At 36.4% G+C, this 26,518-nt stretch overlaps 6 protein-coding genes across 18 annotated transcripts; 2 read left to right on the forward strand and 4 right to left on the reverse strand.

The window, feature by feature from the left end:
- Nucleotides 1–388: 388 nt before the first annotated feature.
- LOC122398776 lies at nucleotides 389–10,585 on the reverse strand. Of its 6 annotated transcripts, none has more exons than XM_043398952.1 (8): nucleotides 10,406–10,585; nucleotides 5,233–5,369; nucleotides 5,028–5,152; nucleotides 4,694–4,833; nucleotides 3,360–3,577; nucleotides 2,614–2,848; nucleotides 1,304–1,524; nucleotides 389–1,237 (listed from the first exon to the last, which is right to left on the reverse strand). In XM_043398952.1, exons 1-8 carry the CDS (start codon nucleotides 10,413–10,415, stop codon nucleotides 1,004–1,006), a joined length of 1,320 nt encoding a protein of 439 aa, XP_043254887.1. In that variant the 5' UTR covers nucleotides 10,416–10,585; the 3' UTR covers nucleotides 389–1,003. The 6 variants fall into 6 exon arrangements, with proteins under 6 accessions (XP_043254887.1, XP_043254886.1, XP_043254885.1 ...); XM_043398951.1 differs by having other exon boundaries at nucleotides 1,304–1,527; nucleotides 10,406–10,583; XM_043398950.1 differs by lacking the exon at nucleotides 10,406–10,585 and adding an exon at nucleotides 5,911–6,509 and having other exon boundaries at nucleotides 1,304–1,527.
- A 1,520-nt stretch (nucleotides 10,586–12,105) lies between these two features.
- Nucleotides 12,106–14,355, forward strand: LOC122399134. Of its 2 annotated transcripts, XM_043399562.1 has the most exons (6): nucleotides 12,106–12,148; nucleotides 12,242–12,477; nucleotides 12,907–13,136; nucleotides 13,231–13,525; nucleotides 13,612–13,989; nucleotides 14,049–14,355. In XM_043399562.1, the coding sequence occupies exons 1-6, from the start codon at nucleotides 12,106–12,108 to the stop codon at nucleotides 14,214–14,216; spliced, it is 1,350 nt and encodes a 449-aa protein (XP_043255497.1). In that variant the 3' UTR covers nucleotides 14,217–14,355. The 2 variants fall into 2 exon arrangements, with proteins under 2 accessions (XP_043255497.1, XP_043255498.1); XM_043399563.1 differs by lacking the exons at nucleotides 12,106–12,148; nucleotides 12,242–12,477 and having other exon boundaries at nucleotides 12,616–13,148.
- A 171-nt stretch (nucleotides 14,356–14,526) lies between these two features.
- Nucleotides 14,527–15,935, reverse strand: LOC122399139 (N-acylneuraminate-9-phosphatase; the record flags this gene model as incomplete). Its single annotated transcript, XM_043399575.1, has 2 exons — nucleotides 14,527–15,318; nucleotides 15,446–15,935. Coding segments are annotated over 2 exons (678 nt in total), but the record flags the coding sequence as incomplete, so codon positions are not given.
- Nucleotides 15,811–21,238, reverse strand: LOC122399131 (neurochondrin homolog). The gene is made up of 3 exons (XM_043399556.1): nucleotides 21,105–21,238; nucleotides 16,288–21,013; nucleotides 15,811–15,929 (listed from the first exon to the last, which is right to left on the reverse strand). The coding sequence occupies exon 2, from the start codon at nucleotides 19,482–19,484 to the stop codon at nucleotides 17,244–17,246; it is 2,241 nt and encodes a 746-aa protein (XP_043255491.1). The 5' UTR covers nucleotides 19,485–21,013; nucleotides 21,105–21,238; the 3' UTR covers nucleotides 15,811–15,929; nucleotides 16,288–17,243.
- Nucleotides 21,239–21,381: 143 nt separating this feature from the next.
- LOC122399137 (uncharacterized protein CG4449) lies at nucleotides 21,382–24,068 on the forward strand. Of its 6 annotated transcripts, none has more exons than XM_043399568.1 (9): nucleotides 21,382–21,640; nucleotides 21,715–21,772; nucleotides 22,196–22,355; nucleotides 22,480–22,552; nucleotides 22,747–22,849; nucleotides 23,033–23,221; nucleotides 23,337–23,481; nucleotides 23,552–23,886; nucleotides 24,002–24,068. In XM_043399568.1, the coding sequence occupies exons 3-8, from the start codon at nucleotides 22,280–22,282 to the stop codon at nucleotides 23,842–23,844; spliced, it is 879 nt and encodes a 292-aa protein (XP_043255503.1). In that variant the 5' UTR covers nucleotides 21,382–21,640; nucleotides 21,715–21,772; nucleotides 22,196–22,279; the 3' UTR covers nucleotides 23,845–23,886; nucleotides 24,002–24,068. The 6 variants fall into 6 exon arrangements, with proteins under 6 accessions (XP_043255503.1, XP_043255506.1, XP_043255502.1 ...); XM_043399571.1 differs by having other exon boundaries at nucleotides 21,382–21,585; nucleotides 22,250–22,355; XM_043399567.1 differs by lacking the exon at nucleotides 21,715–21,772.
- LOC122399132 (histone H4 transcription factor) lies at nucleotides 24,009–26,252 on the reverse strand. Of its 2 annotated transcripts, none has more exons than XM_043399559.1 (5): nucleotides 25,767–26,252; nucleotides 25,257–25,593; nucleotides 24,827–25,142; nucleotides 24,437–24,557; nucleotides 24,009–24,365 (listed from the first exon to the last, which is right to left on the reverse strand). In XM_043399559.1, the coding sequence occupies exons 1-5, from the start codon at nucleotides 26,241–26,243 to the stop codon at nucleotides 24,132–24,134; spliced, it is 1,485 nt and encodes a 494-aa protein (XP_043255494.1). In that variant the 5' UTR covers nucleotides 26,244–26,252; the 3' UTR covers nucleotides 24,009–24,131. The 2 variants fall into 2 exon arrangements, with proteins under 2 accessions (XP_043255494.1, XP_043255492.1); XM_043399557.1 differs by having other exon boundaries at nucleotides 24,437–24,731.
- Between the last annotated feature and the right edge of the window lie 266 nt (nucleotides 26,253–26,518).

The raw sequence follows: 26,518 nt of genomic DNA on the forward strand, positions 1-26,518 counted from the left end.
ACGAGAAACACATTGAAAAGAAACACTAGAATTCAATGATTCGTTGGATTTCATCTGATCATTGACTTTCGTGCTAAGAGATTAAAGCTGCTACAGTTATAATTTTTTAGTAATTTAATCCTTGGATGCATGATCTACATAGAAATTGATTTTTCGATCAAAAAATTTCGACACATTCTACACGTATGTTTTGTGAAATTTATTCATCAATGTGTATGATCAAATCATCCACAGTAATTCGAAACGAGCCATAGTTTGAAATTAGGAGGCAGTATAAGTTTCGCGCCAAAAAGTTTAAGTTTCTAAACTTGTCGAGTTCACATCACTGAACATTCTACATACTTTCGTTGCTCGTAAGTAATCTGAAGGAAATTGGAAATAACCGGTATGATATTTGGAAGTATTTATTTTCTGTTTTGTAACAATATAGACTCTAAAAATAATGATTTCAAAAAAGCGAAAAATTGTCGTGCGTTAAAAAACTATATAGCTCTTGAATACATATTTTTGCGATGCTCTCTCGTTTGAACAGGAACGAGTTAAAGGCAACAATTATTCAAACAGCATAAATGCTCAAACTGGAGTTAACAACAAGTAATTAGCATACATAATCAAACTACATGTATAGCCAGTTTGATTTGCGCTTATACAGCGTGATTGCAATTGCGTGTACTCTTTCGTTACGTATATACACCGACTGATCGATGAATACGAATCCGCCCACTCATAACTAGACTAGTTTGCACACATATGAGATTCTCATAATCTTGCACTATATATATTCCATCCCTCCCCTTTAATAAGATACCGACAATTATCGAGTTTCGCTAAATACATTACTGGATCGCAAAATGTATAGATTCGCTTTTATTAGAGGAACGGATTTTTGTGAGGAAAAGCATACGGAATACGTACAATAATTCCTTTCAGAACTAAGGCTATTTTAAACAATTAGGAGGATTCATCGACAAGTCGGTGCGTCTTTCAATTGTTTTCTCGTCGTTTATTGCCAGATCATGATCTCGTATTCGGGGAAACCAACTTCACTACCGGCAAACGGTATATAGCAAACACTGTGAGATGGTTGCACTTTGCCGATGGTCAAAGTGTCCTCGTGATGTACGCGCCCGACGTAAAGTGTTTCTCCGTCTTCGGATTCACCAGCGGGAATTGCGTTAGGAGGAATGTTATTTCCGCTGGTCGGCACCCACGTAGGAGGGTTGGCGCTGCAGAGAACCTAAAATAAAATTAAAATAGCATAAGGTTATATTTTAAATGAAATAATTTTTACAATTCGCATTACCTCGTATTCAGACTTTCCATGTTCCTGACCGCCCCAGGCAACGTAACAAACAGAGTGGCTTGGCTTCACTTTTCCTGGCAAAAGGGCACCCTCGTGGCGAGCTCTTCCCACGAATAAGGGCTCCTCGTCCCTTCCACCTTCGATGGCATTTGGGGGTACCATTCCACCAACCGCGCCGCACCAAATAACGTCTCCCACTTCCGCCGGCGGTGCTGATGGACCTTCTACAAGCAGGTGATATCGAAACAGACGTTGAGGGGAACGCTTCTTAATTATTTCCTGTGTTATTTATGCATGGTAAGTGGGTTATTCTCCGACGAAAAAAGAAAATTAATCGGTGGTGCGAGGCAACACACATAGATGGAAAACAATAATTTTCTCCAACTATAAATAATTATACCTTACACGTCACCGATCAAATTTAATATTTCAGATGTCGGAACGTATGCGACATTTTCTTCCATGCACTGTACTCAAAAAAAAAAAATACACAACATTGAAAAAGAAACGTTTATAGTCCCGTTATCGATAATTTAATGCTAATGAAGCGATGGTCTCGTTTCATCGAGATTACTCTGGCAATTATGGATCGATGGAATCGCGTGCCACGAGAATATGTTGAAAAGGGTCGAAGGTGACGATAAAAACGATGCGTCCGCAGGGAACAGCGATACGACGATCTCGGCACATTTAGTGAAACATGCTGGTGTTAGAGCAATTTGTATATGAAAAACATGACTCAGCGTGCTGTTAGTAAGACGAGAAAACTATAGCCGGACCAAACTCGATTAGCCGCTCAAGCCCCCGTCCTCTAACCCACCCTCTGTTATCCATACTAAAAAGTTTATGTCTTTACAGGCCACCCAAACGCGGACAATTTTATTACTCAACGATCCCGAGATCCGTGAATGCAGTCGAAGAGAGGAAGTGGAAAATATAAACTGCATTGTTGCGGAAAGGAGATGGTATCGATTCGATGAAACTTCCACGCGAAGCAATTGCTGACACCGTTTATACCATTCGCTCGAAAGTACAGATTTAAAACATAGGATTCGCGGGGTCGGTTCTGCTTTCTCGGTACACGAAAACTTTATTTAACTTTTTTCGAAGCAGAAATAGTTCGTTCGTCGAATCCTACGTTCCTCGATTTGTACTTAACCACGATTCTCAGCCTTGGTTAGAACAATCAAGGCCAAGAAGTAACAAGCTTTGGATGCTCACAGCGATGATCAAAGACCTTGTACCATTGAAGATGGTAAATCCAAAATTGAAGAAAAAAAAAAAAAGTACAGATTGTTTGGATGAATTACTTTTGGAACCGGACCGGGGTGGGTAATGTTCGATTCGAAGATTCCATTTTCCGGTCGCACCCCAACCGGTACGCACGCCCACGTAGTTCACGTCAAATGGCTTCGGGTCCTGCCATTCCATGATCACAGGACCGTTTAGATCGCCAGTCCTGACCGTGATAAGGCCGTCGAGCCAAGAAATCGCAAACTTCTTTGCCTGGTTCGCGTTCAGCAGGTTTGGCGTGCTCATATGCACCTGTCGGCGCAAAATCAGCCGTTTTAGAGGGGAACACGTTCGCTGCGTTACCGGAAACCGGAACTCGAATTCCTTTAAACCTTTGTGCCCTAATAATACACCTGTCCATCTAAGGTTTAAGTCCTTCGTTAAGATCGTAATCAATTTTCGCGTGGCAACGGACACCGTCCGAGGGAGAATGCTTATTTATACTGTTAGAAACCCTTTGGCCTCCAAACTGGCGTAGCGAAATACTTGTTGCGTAACTGCAAAGTCAATTTTATCACGATCGAACGAACAAGTCGATTGTACCAATTTGTCCAATCCATTGTTAGCTAAATTAATTGAAAAGTGACTGTCTCTGGATATTCCATTGTTATAGTGAATTCTATACAGAGTGTTGGGGGCCAGTAGTTCTTAATTCTGTGAGGCTCACGGGCACAGTTTCGAAAGAAGAAAGTATAGTTTAAACATCCAGGTACAATGGATTAAAGGAACGAAAACGGTTTTCAAGCTTCGTCGATTATCGAACCTTGTCAGGCTGTTTGCGATTGTATCTGATGACCGACGCCGTGTTCTCCCAGCCTCCAAGCATAATTTCGTACATTGGAGTAGATTCGCCTTTCTGTTTGGTCAGGGCAATGTGCGCGTTACTCTTGGCCCTCACCTCGACGAGGACCGAGCCACCAGTTCGCACTGGATGGTACTTGTAGGTCAAATCATTCCGCGTGTATAGAGCATTCGTTTGTCCTTGTGAGAATCAAAGAAATTTAAGGATCAATACTTGGGCAAACACGGTGCTCCCCGGGAGCTGATAGAAAATCCTTCGGTGACCCAGTTTCCGAATCGTTAGCGATCCTATCTCGACTTTCTCAAGTCGTTTCACCTATTACGAGCTTCCGCTGGCGGACAAATACATGGATGAATAGTTTCGAGTGGCAAGAACCGATTTCTTGATCGTTGTAAAGCGGGGTAAGCGCGACTATGCCCTAGAGGCGACTTTTCGTGCACATTTCACTGAGACTGAACGGCGTCTAATTAAAATTACAAAAATATTATAGAATCAGAAGATCGGTAGCGAGTTTAAAGGTTGAAACTTTTAATTTGACACCGTTCGTAGCAAACGAGGTAAACGTGCTGGGATTAAATCAAACGAACTGGAATAGAGAAGCTAAAATATCTAAATAGGCAAGATGCAAAACCACGTCTTTCGGCCAGGCCTCGTATACTATACGTACGATGTCCTCGACTACCGACACATATGGCTGTGCGGACGACGATGCATTTGTAGAGTCCGTATCCAACATCCAATACAGTAACCAGGAAGAAGATCGTATTAATAAATTGCAAACGGTAATCTAATATGTAGTCGTGATACCGATCCGAATATACGTAACACTGTGTTTATCCTGTTCAGAAATAGATTATCTACCACAATAATACATACCGGCGGTTCTTAATTCTTTTATTTTCTCGCGTTTCTGTCAAATCGTATGAAATCGAGCCCGGTAGTATGATCGGTGGTACGCATACTACCGGTTGAAAATCACCGATACGTGGAACGTTCGCAAGGACAACTAGTTTTCGAATAACAAAACCAACGAGCGTAATACAATACTTATCGGTTACGTGATAGCGTTAAATATATTCAACTAACTAATCAGCTGCGTTCATCTAATTTAAGGTTGAAAAGGATGCATTTAAGAATATTTCTATAAATTAACATTAATCTATTCTCGTTAAAATAAGTACTTTTTTCAACCTTAACCTTAATATACCAGGGAACTAAAGAAGCAACGATCCTTAAGAACATTCGAAATTCTAGGAATGCATCGATGCAGAAATGTAGCGTAAAGAACATTTTACCTTCGATCAGCCATTCGCCAGAAGCACCCCACGCGGTGCACAGTCCAAAGTGACTGACGGTTAACGGTTCTGAATCGGTGTAGGTGAGGAATGCGCTCGCTTCGCCTTCTTTGCCTACCGAAAGGGCATCGTCGTCCCATCTGAAACGACCATCGTAACAGTCAGTTGCAAACGATAGCATTTATCGATAACAAAATTGTTGTATAAAAGGTGGAAATTGTTCTATATGTAGTTCAGTAAATATTAAACGTTGGGTAAAGCACGTCCAGTTCCTGGTTAGGACTGGGTTATGTCTGGGTTAGGTCTGGTTAGGTCCGGAAGTGTTCCCATTCACCTGATCCAGAATCCACGAAACTCGTCGTTGCTCAAAATACCAGGCGTGTCCGCTTCCGCGACATCAGGCTTGGATTTGTTCTTACGGATCACGGACTTGCTGTTCCCCCATCCACCGATGAAGACCTAAAGTTTCAACGAGCACAAAGTTCATTATCGTAGTACTTTCCTGAGAGATAAACACATTCGTATCCAATGTTTCTCACCTCGTACATCGGTTGTGAGTCCTGAGGACCCGTGGTGAGCGCGACGTGAGCATCGTTGGCCGCTTTTACCCGGAACTGAAGCTGCCTAGTCGCAGCCGGATAGAAGCGGTACTCCAATTTATCGTCGGTGTTAAGTGCTGGAAAACAGAGAGAGAAATCATTCGACAAAGTTTCTTGTAATTTTTTTTAATCGTCGATAGAATCTGTGTCGTTTCTTGTCAGTTGAAATACCCAAAGTACCAAAACATGTCACGCGAAACGATCCTCGAGGCGACATTCGGTCTACCTTTTTGGTCGGTCGTTAAATTGCCCCCACTTTATTATAGGGCAGTGACGTAACTATCAGTGGGAGGTTTTACGTCGAAATTCGAGCAATCAGGATAATTTTTCAACCCGCGGAAACTGGGGCAAGTGCTGCTAGACCGAGCGCCCAGACGTCTAGACGCCGATCAGCCGGTGGTGTGATAAGAAACGAAAGTAGGACAATGCAGGACTCGTCATCGATCGATATATCGTGCTCGCAACAATTACAAGTCTGGATCGCGGTAGCGTTAACATCGGTTCCGGAAGGCTCGATAAAACTAGAATTTATTCAGTCCTCAAACTGAATCTAATAAAATGTATTGCTTCGAACTGGTCTTTTTCCGCGACTTAATATGTCTGGAGTAATATATTTACCTGAAGGCAGAAACAAGGACCGTAAATGACATCCCAGATCCGTGTACATAAAAATCAACGTTATCACGAACGTTTTCAGTATAAAATTCTTCGGCAGAAGTTGCTGATAAAGACTGGACATTTTACGTTCATTAAAGCACGTTGATCGAGCGTATCCAACAGTGTCCCACCAGCGTAAATCATCAATCAAAGATCTTATTACGTATCACGCTTAACGTCAAACAATCACTCTTACTCTATCACTTAACAATAACTTATATCCAAATAATAAATAGTAATTTTAACTGAGAATGGTTAATAGCAACCACAAAATGTTTCATTGCTTTCTAAGCGAACATAGTCTCGAATTTGAATGTCAGTGATCGTCGATGTCCCGTCGAATCATTGCGCTTGTTTTCTCTTGATGTAAACTCATTGTTCGAGCGGAAAAGAAAACGTTTATTTTGTTCACTTTAGAAGATTTCTAATACTAGATTGCCCTATCCTGTTAAACGATAGTACACTGGTCGGCTGTGAATGATCTATGATCTTGAAAAAAAAAATGTACTCTATCGTCGATCGCCCGCAACGATCAATGTACGCTTTCGCGCTTACTAGTCATCGAAACGGTCGCTTCTATACGCATACTACAAGGTTTTTGCTAAACGAACGCAACGCTTATAAATAGTGACTTGTGTCACGAAGGTTGTGCGCTGGTCGCTGGTATCATTGTGTCATCGTTGCGAATCGCTAAGTAATTTTGGGGGGTCGTCGTTTCTGCAAACGATAAATGAGAAATACTTCTTCGAACAGAGAGAAGATCGTTAGTAATTTCTCGACGATACAATGACTCTGTGAATTAGCACGTTGTATAACAAATTTTTATCGCGTTTACCGGGTTGGTGTCATTGGTTCGTGAATGTAACTTTTAATGAGTTGCTTCTTACTAGAAAATGTCTGACCAATAAGAGTCACGCGACCAGTGCAATTAACAGACTACGTTGGACGGATTTGTTTGGAATCTGAACTTCGCGACTACGTAATGTCCAAGTTTGCGTTACGTGTGTTGGAGTTTAAAAACGTTGACCTGTAACTGCGACCTGCGACGGTGTAATCGTTACGGACAGAATAAGATGTAGATTTTATAAATAACTACGCATTCTCACTGACATTCTTCCCTGCGTCGGTATCAATAAGAGAATCAAGGATAGTAGAATGCCACGTTGGACGAGGTCGAAGAAAACGTCATCGAAGTGATGTCATTGGTATTTCGACGCCAATTACTTCATATAACGGTGCTACGGCGACTCGAGCTATTCGATACGGCGAATTTTTGTGTGCTTTTTACTATCGATCAAAATCTCATCGCCTGAAGCCTAAAAATGCAGAAGAACCGATCAGAAAATTTTTTATATACAGGGTGTTCGGCTATCCGTGAGAAAAATTTTAACGGGAGATTCTAGAGGCCAAAATAAGACGAAAATCAAGTATACTAATTTGTTGATCGAGGCTTTGTTAAAAAGTTATAGTAACACTTCCGGCCACAAACTATATTTTCGGTAAGGAATTTTTTGTTGAAAACTGAGTAGGATTTCGGGGGTATGCGTAATGACCAAAAATGATTGTAATTGACCCCTGCAACTAAAAATAATTTTTTTTTAATGATTTGAATTTTTTTAATTTAATTTTTTAATAACTTTTTAACAACTCAATTAAGGAATTGATATTCTCGATTTTCGTCTTGCATTGGCCTCTAGAATCTCCCATGGTGGCCGAACGCCCTGCAAATTTTAACGGGAGATTCTAGAGGCCAAAATAAGACGAAAATCAAGTATACTAATTTGTTGATCGAGGCTTCGTTAAAAAGTTATAGAAACACTTCCGGCCACAAACTATATTTTCGGTAAGGAATTTTTTGCTGAAAATTGAGTAGGATTTCGGGGGTATGCGTAATGACCAAAAATGATTGTAATTGACCCCTGCAACTAAAAATAATTTTTTTAGAATGATTTGGAATTTTTTTAATTTAATTTTTTAATAACTTTTTAACAACTCAATTAAAAAATTGATATTTTCGATTTTCGTCTTGCATTGGCCTCTGGAATCTCCCATGGGTGGCAGAACGCCCTGCATGAAAGTATGTGGCAACCCTAATCGTAATCGTAATCGACGCCAGAATGTTAATACCGCACGACAAATTGATTAGACAAGACCTTTATCGTGCGAGGCGTGTTACGTTTACAATTAACATAACAATGCGAAAATTAGAGCCATTGAGTCAATTTCCCATTGCGCAACGATGAGCGCCGTTGGTTATTTCGTTTCACCGTTCACGATATTCCACGAACTACGGATATGGAAGACTATCCTGGTAGTTGTAGTACAATCGGGAACATTACTCTCCCTAAAGATGAAACATGGTTGTACAGCGATTGATTGCAATGATTATGTAAATAAACGTTAGACAGTTACCTTCCAAGGTTAATTCTACTCGAGCAAATTGTTTAAAATCCTACCGTGTAGCTGTATACAGAGCTACACCGGAAATCTACAATCACGTATCCGATAGTTTTTCTCCCCAATTGTATTATGATTGCTGGAACACCTTGTGCAATACTGTGACTCGTTAATGTGATCCTCGAAAGCAGCCTGGTCTAATGAACAATTAACGAAATAGGTGGTTCGATTATTCAAGTGAAATAAAACAAGTTGCATGAGACTGTCCGCGCTTAATGGGCTCGCGTTAATTAATTGCAAGAGAAACGGCTACCAATAGTTGAACGGCTGCCGCGTCTATGAAGTCTACTAGCCATTCGTGTCACGCTGTCATTGACCTCGCATGGCAACTGTGTTCTTTTTACTAGCAAGGTGGAAGTATCACGGCCAGTGTGCTGGGAAAGGTACTGAAACTGAAAACGTTACCGTCGGAACTAAATTGATGCGTATTTTAATCGAAAATTCGCAAACAAACATATCCGTGGCCCTGCAACTTTTCGCAATTATATAACATTATAAACTTGCTGCTTCGAATAACAAATACGAAGACAAGAATAGTAACAATGTGGCGCGACGGATATAGTGGGAACGCCATTCCAGCTACGGGTTAAAATCTAATTGACCACGGTCGAGATTCCAGAAAAGAGACGACTGATTCCCTGACTGTTCAAGAATAGTGGGAACGTGGCGTTGCGAAACAATGCGAAGTCGCGTTACACAAGAAATCTTGTCGAGATGACGCGATACCGGAATTGCAAAAGTTAAGAATGTCCCGCAAGGACATCTTTCGATACCACTGACATTTGTCCAGCGATACAGGTTCTTGTAAAGTTTGAGGAACGTACGTAACGCGTCGCTCGTCGCCTGCAATTTGTAACGGTAACGTAAACAGAGAGAAACTTTGATTACCGTGTCTCTTCTACTACCCGTACTACGTTTGAACTACGTTTACTTTGTTTCGAACAATAACTTTGATTCCATTCACGTTATCGTACCGTGCTAAAAATATATAAGTAGATTTTCGTAGTTTCATAACATTCAGAATTGTAGGCTAACCAAAGTCATCTTCGAGACTGCGGTCAAACTTACGCGGAAGTAGTTTTGTGAAATCGCATCGTGGCTTCGAAAGCCGGCCGGCCGGCTTGTCAAACCGGCACAACCGCACCCGTTCACTATATTTAGCTGTATACTAGACAAGAAATCGTTCGCTGAGGCATCCTCGAGTAAACATGATCCGTTTCTTTGCTACTTCCTACGAATCGATCATCGACAGACGTTACAAACGATTTTGAGCTGTCGTAAATCTTGGCTACATCGATTTATATTCTTGAAAGTTCGGTACATGCATCTGGTAAAATTGCAACGGAAAGAACGCAGACCTGGGAAAGAAGTCTAAATAAATGTTAAAATAGGCGAGCAAGAATATGAAAAACAATATGTAAATAATAACATATGCAGAATAACAGGGAAAGAGCGTTAATTTTAGGTCACGCTTCACTGCTGTGTTAAGAAGTATCGTACGTGTTCTGGAATTGAATTCAATATTGGATCCAACCGATAAATATAGACATAGTATGTACCAGGAAAATCACGCAAGGAACTTTCTACTGTATTTCGCTTCTTTAAGATGGTACATATTCTGATCCATTAATGTAGTTCAATAACATAGCTTAATTATGGCATAGTTACTTTACCATAATAATCGTTAACCTGGAAAATGGGAATTAGTAATATTGCGTATGTAACAAAAATGTTCAAATAAGGAAACTGGTATACTACTACAATTCTTATGAGAAAAAATAAGTTTGATCGTTAGGTTCACCCGTTATATGTATAAACATAAAAGATGCCGACAGTCGCAACGAAGCTACAATGTATGTATACTACATAGTAGCTAAACGGCGGTACCAGGTTGTTACAGATGTACATTCAGTGTAATAACACCGATCTTTTCTAAATTAATCGATTCATCGACAAATTTACTAAATTCTACATGTTATTAACATAAAGATGTACTTACTGAGAGCCATACTGCCTTCTCCAAACGCCAATATATGTATAAGATCTCCGCACGTGTAACGATCGATCAACGCACTTCGAAGGTTGAATTCGTACTGCGACGAAGTTCTTCGTTGTGGCGCTTTACGAAGACGGTAGTGGGCGCATGCGCATTGTAACTGCTATACTGTTACACCGGTAATTTGCAAACGATAATTAAACGAAAGGAATGAGTCATAACTTATTGATGCAGTTTTATCTTTAAACTGAAACAAAATTTAGTACGACATATAACACTTATACGTATATGTGCTTTTACAAAATAAAACATTTAAAAAATGATAACACATGAATTTGTGCTTTACCATTTGTAAATTACATTTGCCGAAATGCAATTCCTTTTTCAATCATGGTATTAACAGCTGTTGATTACTATAAGTAACTTATGTATTGACGACACGAAAAATATTGTTAAACTTATTATCATTCGTTCGTAATTAACTTATTAGAGTGTATACGTACATACATAATTTATGAGATTATTAATATACATAATAATTAACGGTCATTACTTTGGACTATTTTATTTTCTTAAAATGTACCCGTTCTAAAATGAAATATTAAGATTTATCCTGTAAAATTTCTCTATATGAATCTGTACCCATATTAATATTACAATGACTAACCAATTTAGTCATTGGATGGCTTCAATTAGACTGCAATCATTAATGATGTCATTGTTAAAAGTACTCGTTAAATCATTCAAGATCTATATGTATACCGTTTCGTCTTTACTACGATAATAATAAGTTAATGTTAACCAAATGTGAATATGTTTATATGAGCCTATAAACGAGTACGATGTTTTCAGTTCTGTTAATTCCAGTTACGTCTAACTCGCCAGCAAACATAATTTCATATATTCGTAGTTCCGACTACCTCGTTAAACAATAACACGTTACTACCTAATAAAGATTCGAATGAATCATTTGAAATACATAGCCGCCATAGAATCTATAACAGATCATATTACCTTTCAAGATTATTCAGGACATTGAGACATAGTGTCACGTATCTTAATACGTGACGATTATTAAGAAATGATACTTCAAAACAATTATGTTTGCCTTAAAAACTTGATACTACGTTTCGTTACGCACTATCTTTGTAATTTGTAGTGTAACTTTTCTAGTATTATCACAGACGAGGTGTACGAGTAGACATTTCACCGCAGACGAAGGAATAGTTTCTCAACTGACCGTCACCAGTGGGAAGAGGGCGCTAAAATCACCTCCGAATTTTCAGGTCGGTATGGCAGTCAGATTTGGCCGCGAAAGTCCATAAGGTGAAAGGTCTACTCGTACACCTCGTCTGTGCTGTCATCAGAGGCTCTAACTTGCTATCTTACGATCATTACGAGTCTTAGATATAAACTATTTCGATGAAATTAGACAGTACGCATATTGAATAAAAAGCATGGAAATAAAACCACCGATGCCTTATCTATGATCGAACCCGTGCAAGTTGCTCAGCAACCAAAAGTAAAACACTTTCATCGAGTGCATATATTCACACGAAAGCATGATTGTCAGCTAAAACCATACAAAATTTTTCCGCACGTTAATCAAAATTATTAAAGTAAATATTTTTCAATCTCGTACAGTACGGATCACGAATTAAATAAGCAACAATACAAACACACGGTAAACGTCTCGGAAAAAAATGACAAAATGCAATAGGAGTGAAGTTAATCTTAAAAGTACTGGTACGAATATGTATAATTGTTTTCTCACTATTCCCTTGAATGCCACACCGTTTGTTACTAAATTTTTAATGATCTACCAAATTTCGAGTGCAGTGTACAATCAAAATGGACAAAGCTATATCGAACAATTGGCAGCGTACAATTCGATGAATTCGCACTTACGGCGCGTTTTGATGGCGAAATGCGTTGTAGATGCTAAAAACAAAAACTACATGCGTAAGAGAAAACGGTTCTGCAAACAACCCGATTGTAAGCCGCGCATTGTGAAAAAAGGTACAAGGAATAATATAATCGATATATTGGCGTACGATACTCTTCATCATCCAGCGGTAAATTATTCACTTGATTCATAGTCATAATTAATAGACGTATCGTACGTATAGGATACATATGGGCATAAGGGCGCCTAAGTAATGCATAAAGTAGAAAGAATTACACGGAAATTTAAAATGCTTCGCTTCACCTGTATTTACGTAGAATTTGACGTTATCAAAAGCAAAAACTTTACAAGATCTTCCCCGGATTCTACTTTAGATTCTCATTCTTCGCATCCTCTTTATGTAACAACTATCGTCCCTCCACGGGAAGAAGGCACAGCGTGTTTACATCCCCACTCTTGCTGCAATCCGCTGATTGGCTGTCACCGATCTTCGTCACTGCAACAGGAGCGGGGATTGTAAACACGCTGTGCCTTCTTCTCGTGGAAGAATGGTACTTTACATGTTTAAATCTGCGTCGTACTGTTAATCGTTAAATAGGACTTATTACGAATGAGTTACGATTCAAAGTACTTGTGCCAGGGCGAGGATCAGAAATATTTCGCCGACTGTTACGATTATGATGTGATTTGTTCGCAATCAAGACTGCAGAATCGTGTATTATATCCGGGCTCGCCAAAGTTCGACGATAACAAGTCAGAGTCATTTATTCCTAACGATCGACCGCTAGATCAACGAGCAACAAAAACCGCGTTGAAATTTCAAAACACGTTGAAACACAGGTGAAACGAAATTTAAAGTATACAAATGTTACATATTATTCTTTTGGTTTATCCAATGTTATGAGAATATGCTCGAACGTAGATACGATGAAGATCCCATGCTTTATGAAACCGCTACCGATTTCTTGACGCAAGAAATCAATCATCTTTCGATGACCGTTAGTTCGTCGAGAAGTTACGATAAGTTTAAAACTGCCCAAGGGCGCACGGATGTAACATGTAATCAGGAAACGTGCGTAAAAGACGATGAAGAAAAATATGCAAAGTTTGTATACGAGATTACTTGCGAAATAATAAACGACGGCCTCTATACCGATGAACAATTACGAGATGTGTTCAAGAAGCATTTGGACAAAAATAGATCGTTTCTAAGTATGGTCAGAATCACATTTTATTCATGATTGTTTAAATTAAATCTGTCTAATCGAAACTGGAAGATAACAGACCGTGTGTTTCTGGGCAGAATAAAATGCTGTACGAGATCTGCCAGTTAAAGCTTTCTTTGAATATATCGGACGATTCGGATGATGAGGAACTGGACGATCTTGTTCACGCTCAACAATTATTTCGCGTGTCGAAAATTCGCCCACCGACTCCGCCGAAAGTCTTAAACGAAAACAAGGTCGTCGAGAAGTTAATGTATTACGAGCAACAGAAAGATCTACATAAATCAAACAATAGAAATAAATCGGTTGTATTGATCGATGTAAATCCGGAAATAGTCGTAACCGAGAGAGATGTACTTTCATCGTTGATAGAATCTGATATTAATCCTGCGCAAGCACAAAAGATTTATAAGAGACTTTCTGCTTTGAGCAAAGATGAGACTTCCATAGATTTGGTAAATAGCTTATACCTTTTCCGTAACTATTCAGTGGTGTCAAGAGAAATATTTTTCAGATTCAGGCAAGACCAGAACAATCGAACGATGATGATACGGCCGGCAAAAGTAATCGACTTAAGTTCAGTTTAAAAGAATTAAACGATGTACACGAAGAAAATAAACAAGAACAAAGTTCCGCGACCAGCGATATTATAATGCTAGAACATAAAGAAGCCCAATCGTAAACAGAAATACTTGACAGAAAACTATTGAACTGCAATGAACACTTTCCTACAAAAACTTTTTCAAACATGTTCATTTTATTCGTTACATCTCTATTACTAGAAATAAGTCTTGCCATATTCTTTACATTATCAGTTCTGTTTGATTTTCTACATATACACTACATTATCAACAATAATAAAATATGTAGTGAAAAAATACATGTTTTAGATATACACGTGATCTATTCAAACAATATATATTATTTATATATTAAACGTATATACCATAATCATAAACGCATGTTTTCACGTGTTTACAATATAGTTGTTCATGATATTGTACAGAAAGTATTAGTACACATAGAATATAAAACTAAAATGGTTATCTTTCATCTTTTTTATATTACTACACAGATGCAAATGTGCTCTATGCACTTTGTACGTAGGTTGCACTTTTCTCACTTATAATAAACTCGTACAGTTACGATTTGCAAAATCGTACCTGCTTCTTCAATGTTTGACTTTAAAAACAAAAATGTATTATACAAGGGAATATTTTTCATACAAAAATGTAGACATAATTTCATACAAATGACGTAAAAGTTATGAGAAAACTTTAAAAAAGAAAAAAAAAAAAATTTTTCTTACAAATGCAATTAAAATAAAGATTTGACTTCTTTCCTTCAAATGCAATATCACTTATTGATTGTTATCTTGCAGTCAATAATTTCACTCTTTTCTATACAACCGGAAACATTTGAATAATGTCTTCGAGTTGTGTTTTTATCATGTAAAATAAATTACATGTTACAGTTAGCTATAAGAAACAGTACTTAGTCACGACGGTACTGAAGTTTAGACGAAATGAAAAACGTTTCGTAACAAAATTAGTCACGAAACTAAAATAAAAATAAAAAAAGAGATTTGTTTCCTCATCAGCTACCATCGGACGCATTTGAAGAGGAATCTTCGAGTTCCGGTGCGCCGGGTCCGCTATTTAAAATATTTAAGATATCCGTTATGTGACTTATAGTAAAATCTGGTTGTGGATCTTCCTCTAATAAATGTGACTTTTCTGATATTGGAATCCAAACTGTACCTCCTAGACCTGCTTCTATTCCACCTATATAAAAATAATAATGTCTTCAGCTGTATCGGATCTCTTCTAATATAAAATCATTACGATATCAAATATTTCGATTCTTTCTATCTAGAACTTTCAATTTTATTATATAATAAAAATGAAGTACCTAGAATGTCGGTTTCCAATTTGTCACCAACCATTATACATCTGTCCGATTTGACATTTAAAAATCGACATGCTCTTCTGAATATTTCTCTGTGTGGTTTCTCCCATGGTAAATCACCAGATACTAGGATGATATCGAAGTATTGCTCGAGCGATAGTTTGTGTATTTTTTCCCATTGCGCATTGGAGGGGCCATTCGTAATCAAACCTAAGTGGTATTTTATCCTCAACTGTCTGAGCATAGAAATTACATCTGATGACAGTGTCAAATAATAATATCTTAAATACAACCATCGTTCGTAAATTCTGTTTGCTAGGTACGAATATTTCTCTCCGAGCGCTTTACTCCATAAAGTTGTGCGCCAAACATCCAAGGTATAAATCACATTGTCGGGACACTTTCTAAAGAGTTTCAAATATGTTGCTGTAATCTTGACAGATACATCTTCAGCAATGCCATATTCTTGCGTTAATTCCTCAGCCAACTGTAGATAAATTTAGAATACCATCTATTAGACATCTTTCTGCTTTGTAATATATCTAACAATATTACAAAAAAATGATGAACAAAATATAAAGTACATACTAAAGGATAATGAAATTGATCTCCACATTCAATACAATATTACGGTAATGTATTTTAATGTTTGGAGAAAATGGTCTATCTTAACAAAATTCTTTGGAAAGATCAACCGATACATACATATATGTTGAGAAAGCTGATAATAGCAAGTATTGAATGTGGATTTTAATGGTTTGTATAATATAACTAAGTTTTGGAAGAAAAGGACACAAACGATCAGTTAGGAATTTAGGTCACTTAATTCAGTTTTTGATGATTACCTAGAAAATGCATTGATTCATTGAAATACTCGAGCCGATTAGTGGACACTCGAAGTGGCACCCGCGGTCGTTGCTGTAATCACAACAAAATCAGTTGTGCCAACAACAAACTTATATTACTCCAACCCTAAAAGCCTTAGTCAAAAGGTTGTTGGATGTTAACATTTACATTTATTATTGCCCACCCTATGCTGCAGGTTTATTATAACATCCAAAGTAATTTCGACATGATTCAGTAATTTTATCGTTTTTTTAATGCAGATATGGGTAATAATTTAAAAGAACAAAATACTTTACAAAACAATTTAATGAGAAAACCATTTGTTATTTTATAAAACCATTCATTATACATAAAAATTTGTTAAGCTATATACATTTTGAAACTACATCGATAGTAAATATATATATATATATATAAAAATCTATTTTTATTTACTAAAAGAATGTAGTTACGTCTTTAAACTTACATATATTTTGATTACAAATGTTTACTTTCACGAAAACAATAAAATTACATATATTGGCTCCTTTAAAGTAATAATCAAATGTACATGTATGCAACAAGCGATCAAATACCTTCCAGCAGCAGTGTACTTCAATATTAAAACTTTACAAACTGTATAATTCATTGAGACATTCATTGATTCCTTTGCTTGCCAGAAAACTATTTCTAGATGTGATTGGTACCTAACTTTATATTTGGACTATGACTGTACACAGTTTCAGAAAATTGCAAATAAACACATCGTTGGACTGTGTGCCATTTTGGCAAAACAAAATTTCACTTAGCTACAGATGCTTATTAGGAAATTTGTATTCTAAAGAATATTGTGTAATGTGTAAAATAGATAATTGTATTTTATTTTTTCTCTTTCAGTAAAAACACAATTTATAGTTCTTTCATTTTAGACATTGAACGCCAAAAGAATATTTGAACAATTGTTCTCTGTGTTGCTTTAGTCTCCAAAAAGCTGTTTTCCAAGTTCCATCATACGATGATTTCTGCATACAGTTAAAACTCCACATTTCTTCAAAACAGAAGCTATATTCTCATCTGCTTTAACTAAGTGGCATAAAAGATCTTCGAAGGCACATTTTACATTTGGCTGAAGGCTTCCAATCTTTACTTTTTTAAGAGTTTCGACCATTTCTTCGGCCCAACCAGACTCAAGAGTAAATTGTGAAAGCCAAGGTACTACTTGTAAAACTCCAGCCATTGTTTGCATTCCAAGGAACCACAGTTCCATAATTTCCATCCATCGCTCTTTATACAACATAGAAACAACCAGTTCTGTTGGATCATTACTCTCGTCAATAATATATGCATCCCATAAGAACCTTATAGTGGCTTGAATATATCTACATATAGAAAAATCATTTTTCTTAATACGTTTCGCCTGTTGTTTCAATAATAATAATCCCAAAACTGCCAGATGACCATGCAATACTAAATTTTCTGGAATTTGTTTGAGTTCTGGAAGATTAGTGAAAATAAATTTCAATAATGAAACAAAGACAGCTGATTCTTCCACTAATTTTGGCTCTAATACAGTGATATTCATTAAAACATTGCATACAGAAACCATTGCTGTTCTTGAATCTTTCATTGCTTCGGATACATGGAGTTCTAGATCTTCTCCTTTTACTGATTCTTTCAATGCTTTCAGTCTTTCCGATCTTGGAACTGGTGGCTTTACATAATGAACAATTGTCCAATGATAAGACAAACATTCAAACAAGACTTCTTCTTGCTTATGTTTAAGTAAAATATTTCTAGCCTCTTCTTCAACAGTTAAATAACACAAAGCTGGTAATAACAATCTTAATAGATCAACTTCGCTTAAAGGATCTTGAGTAACCGGTTCTTCTGATGATGTCCCTTCTTCTGTCTTAGCTTTAGCATTTATTTTAGCCTTTTCTGCTAATTTTCTATTTCGATAAGCATAGAATGTGTCATTAGCTATCGACAGAACATATGGCAAAACTGCATAAACTTGAGTACGCATGGCTTTTGTTTCTTGAGCAAACCATGCTGCCAGTACTCTTACCACAGCACAGATAAATACTCGTTCTTTAATATCTGTTAATTCTTTCATTTTAGAAACCGCAGTAAGTAAACCTATAACTGCAGCAAAAGCCCCCTTCAAGGCTGTATATAAAGACTGTTTTTCTTTCTCTTCTAAAATTAGCTGATCGGTAGTGATGTATGTCAGAGAAATTTCAAGAATAATAAAACAGGATGTAACTAAATCAGCATTTGCCATAATTCCTTTAAGTTGTTTTCCTTCTAACTGCATTCTAACTTCTATAGACGCTAATTGAATTAAAAGTAAGAAAAATACTTTCGGTTTTTCTTCGTCAGACACGCTCCATTCTGCTCCCAATAAATCCATCATTACAGAAGCAAGCTTCAATGCAGGGTCACGTTGATTCTTGCCTATTTTTGATCCAAGAATATCGGATAAAGCTTTGTGAATACTAAATGGCCAAGATTCCTCTTTAGCAGTTTCACTAATGATATCTCTTCTACAGGACATTAATAATGCTTGTAAAATTGTGCACAATTCAAATTTTCTTTCCGTATGGTCAGTTTCAAAGTCTAGCGCAATTTTATTTATGATAGCATGAAATGTGAAAGTATTCGTTGCATCCCAAGATTCTGGGCCAAATCTTCCAACTAACATGACTAAAATATTTAAAGCTTGATCCGTTTGGAAACTTTTTTCTGAATAAATGTCACACATTTTTGAAATTGCTTTCTGTTCAAGTAAAGCCTTCTGCCCTGGAGGATATTGTGCGATATTTTGCAGACACGTATATGCTTCGCTAACAATAATTAACATGTCATCCGCTGCATCTTCATCAACTTGAGAAACAATTTCAAGCAATGCAGGTACATGAGTTATCATATCGGGGTGAGATGCTAACTCTTCCTCTCCGCAAAATGAAGAAAGTATAGATAATGCTACAGATTTGTACACTTGAGGAGGGCAATCTATAGGGACCGTTTGAGTAGATAACAACTTTTTTATGAACTTAGAGCCGATAGCTTCAAATAATATTTTTTTAATCGCTGGCGTGCAATCCTTGCCGTTCACTAACTTTGTAACCATAAATAATGCAGCAAATTTTTCTGAGTCATGTTCGACAGACTTTAATATAGCTACACACTTCTTCACACCCTCCGGGATACTCATTGTTATAATTTGTTGTTTTTTTAAATTTATACAACTAAATATTATCGTTATGTTTTTATAAACTTGTTTTCCTTTTATGGTAACAATATTTCAAACGATGCTCAACGTACAGTTATTTATGAAATGTTTAACAAGGTTTCACAGAAGATTGCATGTTTCACACGACACAGCTAAAAGCCAACTGGCAGTACTCCCAGAGAGAACCCCTTGGAACTAGCCTTGCCCTTTGACACACTCACTTAGAGGGACAAAAATAAAGTTGTACCACCACAAACGTTATTCCACAAACGAGTGTACATTACCAGCCAATGGATTATTGCCAATGTAAGGTTAATGACGTTATGCGTTCACTTATTTAAACTTCTTAAAACGTAATGTACGTCATCGGTTAATTTCTGATACTAATCGTTGTATTGAAAGGAGACTAGATTAAAAATTATTTATATAAATTCTTTCACCACAATTTTATCAAAGAAAATTATTTTATACGTGTATTTTCTTCAGCGAGTAACAATTATAACCTTCTACGATAACGCATTGCGCGCGATCTTTTGTATGTTTGAACTGGTATCTCAGGATCGTGAAAGCTTTCAGTAACGTGCTTGCACGCTTTTTCTACGTTATGTTGAGCGTCTGGACAGTACCAGTAGGATCGGCCAAAAATAACCGTGCGAGAGAAAGCTCTATATCAGGGAGTCGGCTCGTATTACACAGAGGTTTCTATTTTCGTGCGATCTTCATATCCAAACGGAAGCTGTGGTGTCGGAACGAGCATCGCGAGTCACCGTCCGCCATATTGAATTCGCCTCACCAACGAAGGAATAGTGGGGGACAGTAAACTAATTGGAAACCTGCGTATAGATACACGGGCTCTAAAAGGCTCACATTTTGCTTTCTTTCTCGACTTCCTGAAGTTATCCGAAGTGCCAAGCTTGCATACATAAATGCAATTCATGCATTAGTTATCTTCTATTCCCACTATTCCATCGGTGGTGGGGCGAATCCAATATGGCGAACGGTGACTCACGATACTCAATCTGGCACCACAGAAACGAAAGAGAGAGAGAACGTAACCCCGAACAAATTTCTTCAAAAAATGGAAGAAAAACAACAAGCGAAATATGTACACGGACTAAATAAATGAATTGTTATCGATGCAAGTGTGACCTTTCACGTTTCTCTGACGTAAAATTAAACGTTCATTTCTCGCGTACACTCTCTAGGAGGAAACACACGCACGTTTTCTAGTATCTGAGCAATACTGACCGTTTATATACACGATATTTCAAATGCATTAGCGTACCTTCCGACACGTTTGATTGTCGCCCTTCCTAGTCTCGATGAGTGTGTTGTCCAGATCGAAAAATACGGCGCTTACAGTTATGTTCGACGAACAAAGGTGCTTCTTATGAAAAGTCGCCATTGTAATAGCAAGGGTAAATCTGCTGTTGTTAATCCAACGATGCTTCGACGAAGAATCACGCATAAAAACATATGATATTCATAGAACGTCTTCCCTTCTGAGAACACTTTAGGGAGGGATATGTAATTATCTCGACAGTCAGACGTCACAACGAATCGAATTCGTCTTGTCTCAATCTAATACCTTTCGTTCTTTACCTTTTTCCCTTCCTGATTTTCTTCGCTGACCATCGAACGAAGTGACATCTTTGTCAGAAACATATGTTGAAACGATGTTGATCGTCGATAACTATGTAATCCAAATTTTTATATTTAATCGTGCATACAAATTCTGTTATTAACGAATACAATTTGATGAGGAATTTAAATTCATTTTATTACAAACGATATACAGAATGAAGACGTTTCGTCTGAAGGAATTTGGTGTTAGAAACTGAAATACCGACCTCGTAAAAAATCAATGGTTTCAGAACGACCTCTTTATTTAAAGAACCGACTCCGGAAAATATACCCAACCTCAGTCGACTCCAGTACTAAGCCCATGGTGAACGAGAAACAGTAAAATCGCGAGAATCTGATTTTGCACTTGATAAAAAGAGCACGCAGTATTTGTGCGTCTCTATTTGTCCAGTAGAAAATCGGACTCTCGCAATTCTACTGCTTTTCGCTCACCATGCTCGTACGTGAATCGACTGTTTGCCAATACTTTTGTTTCGTTGAGAACTGCCATTAATGTACATTTTATTTTTTCCCTTTATAATATCATTGGTTAAAAAATTATAATTTGTATAATATTGTCGCATTACAGATCGAGTAATTATGATTGATAAAAAAATTAATCGAATATGTTGATTTTGCTTTAATTTGTAAGTAATTATGTATGCAATGAAAAGTCAGGTGTGCCCAATACTTTATGTTCGTGACTGTATTCTTGTATATCGGTCCAAAGGAAACACGGTCTTGAACAAATTTGAATCGTACATTTAAAATAGGATTTTTCTTTATCTTTGTTGTGCTTCTAGAAAATATCATTTATTAGTGTTCTATAAGCTATAAATTTACGTCTATAACAATATTTAAATTTTACATATTGATTATGAAGTGTGACCAATAAAATAAGTTAATCCGTTTGATATGTAGTTTTTAAAATTGGTTTTCAAACATTTAATTGTGTATGGTGTCATATTATTTCGGTAGTACAAATTGATGAAACTGTTATTTAAATTAAAATAAAAGTGAATTAAAGTAACGGTAAAACTAACCTCATCTTTATCTCCATTTGACAATAGAATATAAACTTTGTGTTTCTCTATTTTGTTTTCCCAATAATAATATATACGTAGTGATTTTTTCAATCACAAACACGTTTAATAATGGAAACAGTGCAATTAGTAAGTTCATCCGAGGATGATGATGATGTATATTTGAATTCTGTTGCAAGATTGAAAGGTAAACGTACGGATATGGTTACAGTTATTAGTAATCAGTTTTTATATTACTGTCTACAACTTTTTAAAAGTATTGCGTTTGTTTATATATTTGTTATAAAAATCTAATGAAAATTTTGTTGCAGCTCTGAAGAAGCAGATGTTGTTACCATCCAATAAAAAAAAGGACGAAGAGAAGGAGCAAAATAGAACAGAAGGGTTGAAGCACATCTGATACATACATAATAAAGTTCATAAAAAATTAGTTTCCTTAGAATTTTCTAACTTAAAATTTGTTGTATTGTGATCTTGGCAAATATTAATATAATTTTGATACGCAAAGAAATAATAATTCATACTATGAACGATTCGTATTATATCATTACATATTGCATAATCTGTTTACTTTGCAGATTGGAGGTTATTGAACAGACTGTAGCAACAAATACAACAGTCCAAAAAACAAGGAGGAATCGACATATCTCGTCTCGTCTTCGAACAAGAAAGCAAACACAAGTAAAATAATTTACAACTATTAAATTTCAAGTAGTAGAATGTTTAGAATTAGTCATTTAATATATCAAACAGCACTCGAAGTTCATACAAAAATAGAGTTTTTCAGTAAAATTGAAATACGTTATGCGATCGTACAAAAAAATAATTTCTTCCCAAGTTCTATTGTTATTAAATTTTTTTTAGGCAAGAGATTCATCAGAGCACGATTCAGATTTAGAAATTGTTTCCGTAGAAAACAAATTAAATTCCTCGGACGATTTGATAATAATAGAAAATGACATACACACAGATCCAAAAGATGATGAAAACTATGACATAAGTATTAAAGTCCTCTGGCGATCGAAAAATGTGCATCGTTTGAAGATCTGTCGCGTACGTAGCTACGAATAAATGAACGAATAAGTCGATTACTTGTTACATGAAAAAATACTGGATGAATCAGTTAATATATTATTTATTTAATCTTCTATGTTTCGTATTGTTTCAGAATGAAAACTTCCGAAAAGTTTTTGAGTATTTTGCAAATTTGGAAAAAGTTTCGATAGACGAGATTTTGATAACCAAAAAGGATAAAACCATTAAAAGAACCGATACTCCCGCGTCCATAAATTTGTCCGTGATCGATATACTTGGTAAACTTGATCAAATTTTTTTTTTCTTAATTTTAATCGTAAAATATTTTGGAAAAAAATGTTTTGGTAGATGGAGGTATTACCGACAAGGATAGTTCTGTATTTAAAAAGGGCACCGAAGGAAAAATCAATGAAGATGTTCGCATTATAAAAGTACAAACAACAGATAAGAAGAGCCTAACGGTATCCGTTAATCGAGATGAAAATTTTGAAGCTCTTTGGGCAAAATGTGCACAGGATTTAAACATCGAAGAATCGAAAATGAAATTGTACTTTGACGGAGAATTAATTGCGATAACAGATACACCAGATTCATTAGAAATAGAAGACGAGGCTTGTTTTGATCTTCGACTATCGTCCTAGTTAATTGTTTCATTCTTATTTATTAATATATATTTAACAAAGGTATTTAGAATATAAATAATTACTAATTACAAGTTTACGAACAATTATTACAAAGAGTGAATTACTGCGTTTTCATATAATTGACTTCAAAATTTCTTTTGAAATATTGTTACAGTATCGGCAAAGCATGCGAGGAAAATCTATGTGTAAGAATACAAATCATTTTTAATTAATCATTTTGTAAGTAAAAATATATATTTATTCTTTGTTAAATTTTATTAAAATTTCTTGTCATTCAATTGGAATTAATTTGTTGTCAAAATTAATGGCCGTCCTTCGGAAGGAGGCAATTCCGTAGTTTCCTGCGCTTCTACAATTCTACTTGTAATTATATTTCCCTCCGCATCAGTTTCATCGATTGATATTAAAATATTTGAAATAACGGGCATCGATTTTACTTCGTAACCCTCTGATTTTATTATTGCTTCTGCCTCTTTTTTCTCGACTTCCATCACTCTCTCGTCCGTATCTTCGAAAACCTAAACAGAAATAATTATTTAAATATCAATTGGGTTAACCCTGTGTTCATTCCAAATAACCAAAGTACTACCTTAACTTGAGGCACACTGGAATTTGGAATTAATTTGATTTTATATTTTTTATTCTCGATTTTTGTCTGTACAATCGGAAGAGCGCTTTCTTCTTCAGTCTCATATCTGACCATTTGTAATCTATAACAACCATCTGAGTCATGAGTATACTGAAATTTGGTATGCCCACTAGGTAGTTGCAAACGATGCGCCTCGATCAAATGTTTCGACAAACTGTAGCTTTTCATGTACCTTACTGGACACTCGTGACAGCAATACCATCGTACTTGCTTATCATGAACTCGTTCTACGTGTCTTGTAATACAACAAGTTATTGGAAATAATTAATTTTCGAAACCTCTTCAAGCCCTCGTTTCTACTACTTTAAAATAAATAACTTTGTTCGTTACCTATCTAGACTGTATGCACCTTTGCACGTGTACAAGCATCCCTCAAAGTGACATGAGAAATTTGGTCCATTAGTATGAACCGACATATGCGAATCAAGATCCTGTTGAGATTTGGCAGCATGATTACACAGTTGACAGGGAAAGGGTCTAGTAGAGACATGTCTATATCTAACATGTTTAGCTAAACTGGCTGGTGATTCGCAGCTCATATCACAAAGGGTGCATTTGTAATTAAAAACATGGAATCGCATATGATCTCTTAAGATTCCTTCCGTGGCGTAAAACTTATTGCAATGAGAGCACTGGAATCCCTGAACTAATAAACAAATTTACCGATATAATTTTGTTAAATTGAATCTGTATGCTTGCGCATGTTTTATTGCACAGTGTATGGTATATAAAGCGGAAGAAATTTTATATTGTACTTTACCATCGAGCGGAATCTGACGTTTGCAATGTACATGAAATTTCGTATTAGAAGCAAACGTTGCACCGCAATCGGGGCAAGCGACAATCTTTTCCTTCGTATGATGTCGCATGTGATCCCGTAACTTGTACAAATTGGCGTACATGCAATCGCAACCTGTCCATTTGCATTCTAGACCTCCTTTGACTTTTTTACCACGCGGACTTTCTTCAATATGAGCAACTACATGATATATGAACAACTGATAATTCCTAAAATGTGTTAAACATTCTTCCCAACGACAAAGGAGAGGTCCTGGAATATCTATAACGTTCTTCCATCCAGAGTCTCGATGACATTTCTATAATAAAATATTACATTTAAACTGAAAATTTTAAAACGATTCAACGATGATACTATTTAATTAAAATTACTTTATTTATTATTTGCAATAATAAGGCTGATCGTAATTTAAAATAAATATTTTATTTTAAATAGAAAAATAAAATAGAAAAATATCAAATAATTCCTTACGGGCAATTTAATTCTGGAACGAATATTTGACCCGACGCACTTCAACTTCGTATGAAACGCATGATAATTGACATGCCTTGAAATGTCGTCGGGATTATTATTCGTGTAGAAACAATCTCTCCACAGACATTCGTAAACATCGATATCTCTCTCGTTTATTTGTATATTTACATCAGACACGTGTTGAGCCACGTGCTTCACGAATCTATCAATGGAATTGCTCTCGTATTCGCAATCAATCCACTCACAAAAAAGATGGAGAATTTCACGATTTAGCGGTAAACCAACTCTCTTTTTTTTGGGGCAATCGGATACGGAATCGAATTCAGAATCAGTTCTGTAACTGTCTTCGTCGTCAATTTTTCTTTTATAATGCGTTTCATCCTCGTACGTACAATCCTTTTGTGATTCGACCCAATCGTTGCATCGTTGTTGCATATCTTTGCTAGTTATTAACTTTGTTGCGAATTCCGTCATTCTTTAAATTCTTTTTTTATGAGATTTATATGTCAGTTTACTTCTCGTTACATAAATACGTTCAATCCCAATTGATTAACAGCGTGAAAAGTGAATTAATCTATTTGAAGTCTCCAATTTTACGCTAAACATGAAATTTCCGGTCACTTCGTGACTTCAACCTTACGTCCCTTTCATCGATGCTCATTGTTAGCTGGTTAACACTCGAGTTTGAATACCTAACCTGATCGTAGTGTAACGTAAAATAAATGCCACGATAAAAGTGTTGTATTATA

Source organism: Colletes gigas, unplaced genomic scaffold (genome assembly GCF_013123115.1).
Source record: "Colletes gigas isolate AHSC1104 unplaced genomic scaffold, ASM1312311v1 Colletes_gigas_Sc00012, whole genome shotgun sequence".
In the NCBI taxonomy this organism is placed as follows: domain Eukaryota; kingdom Metazoa; phylum Arthropoda; class Insecta; order Hymenoptera; family Colletidae; genus Colletes; species Colletes gigas.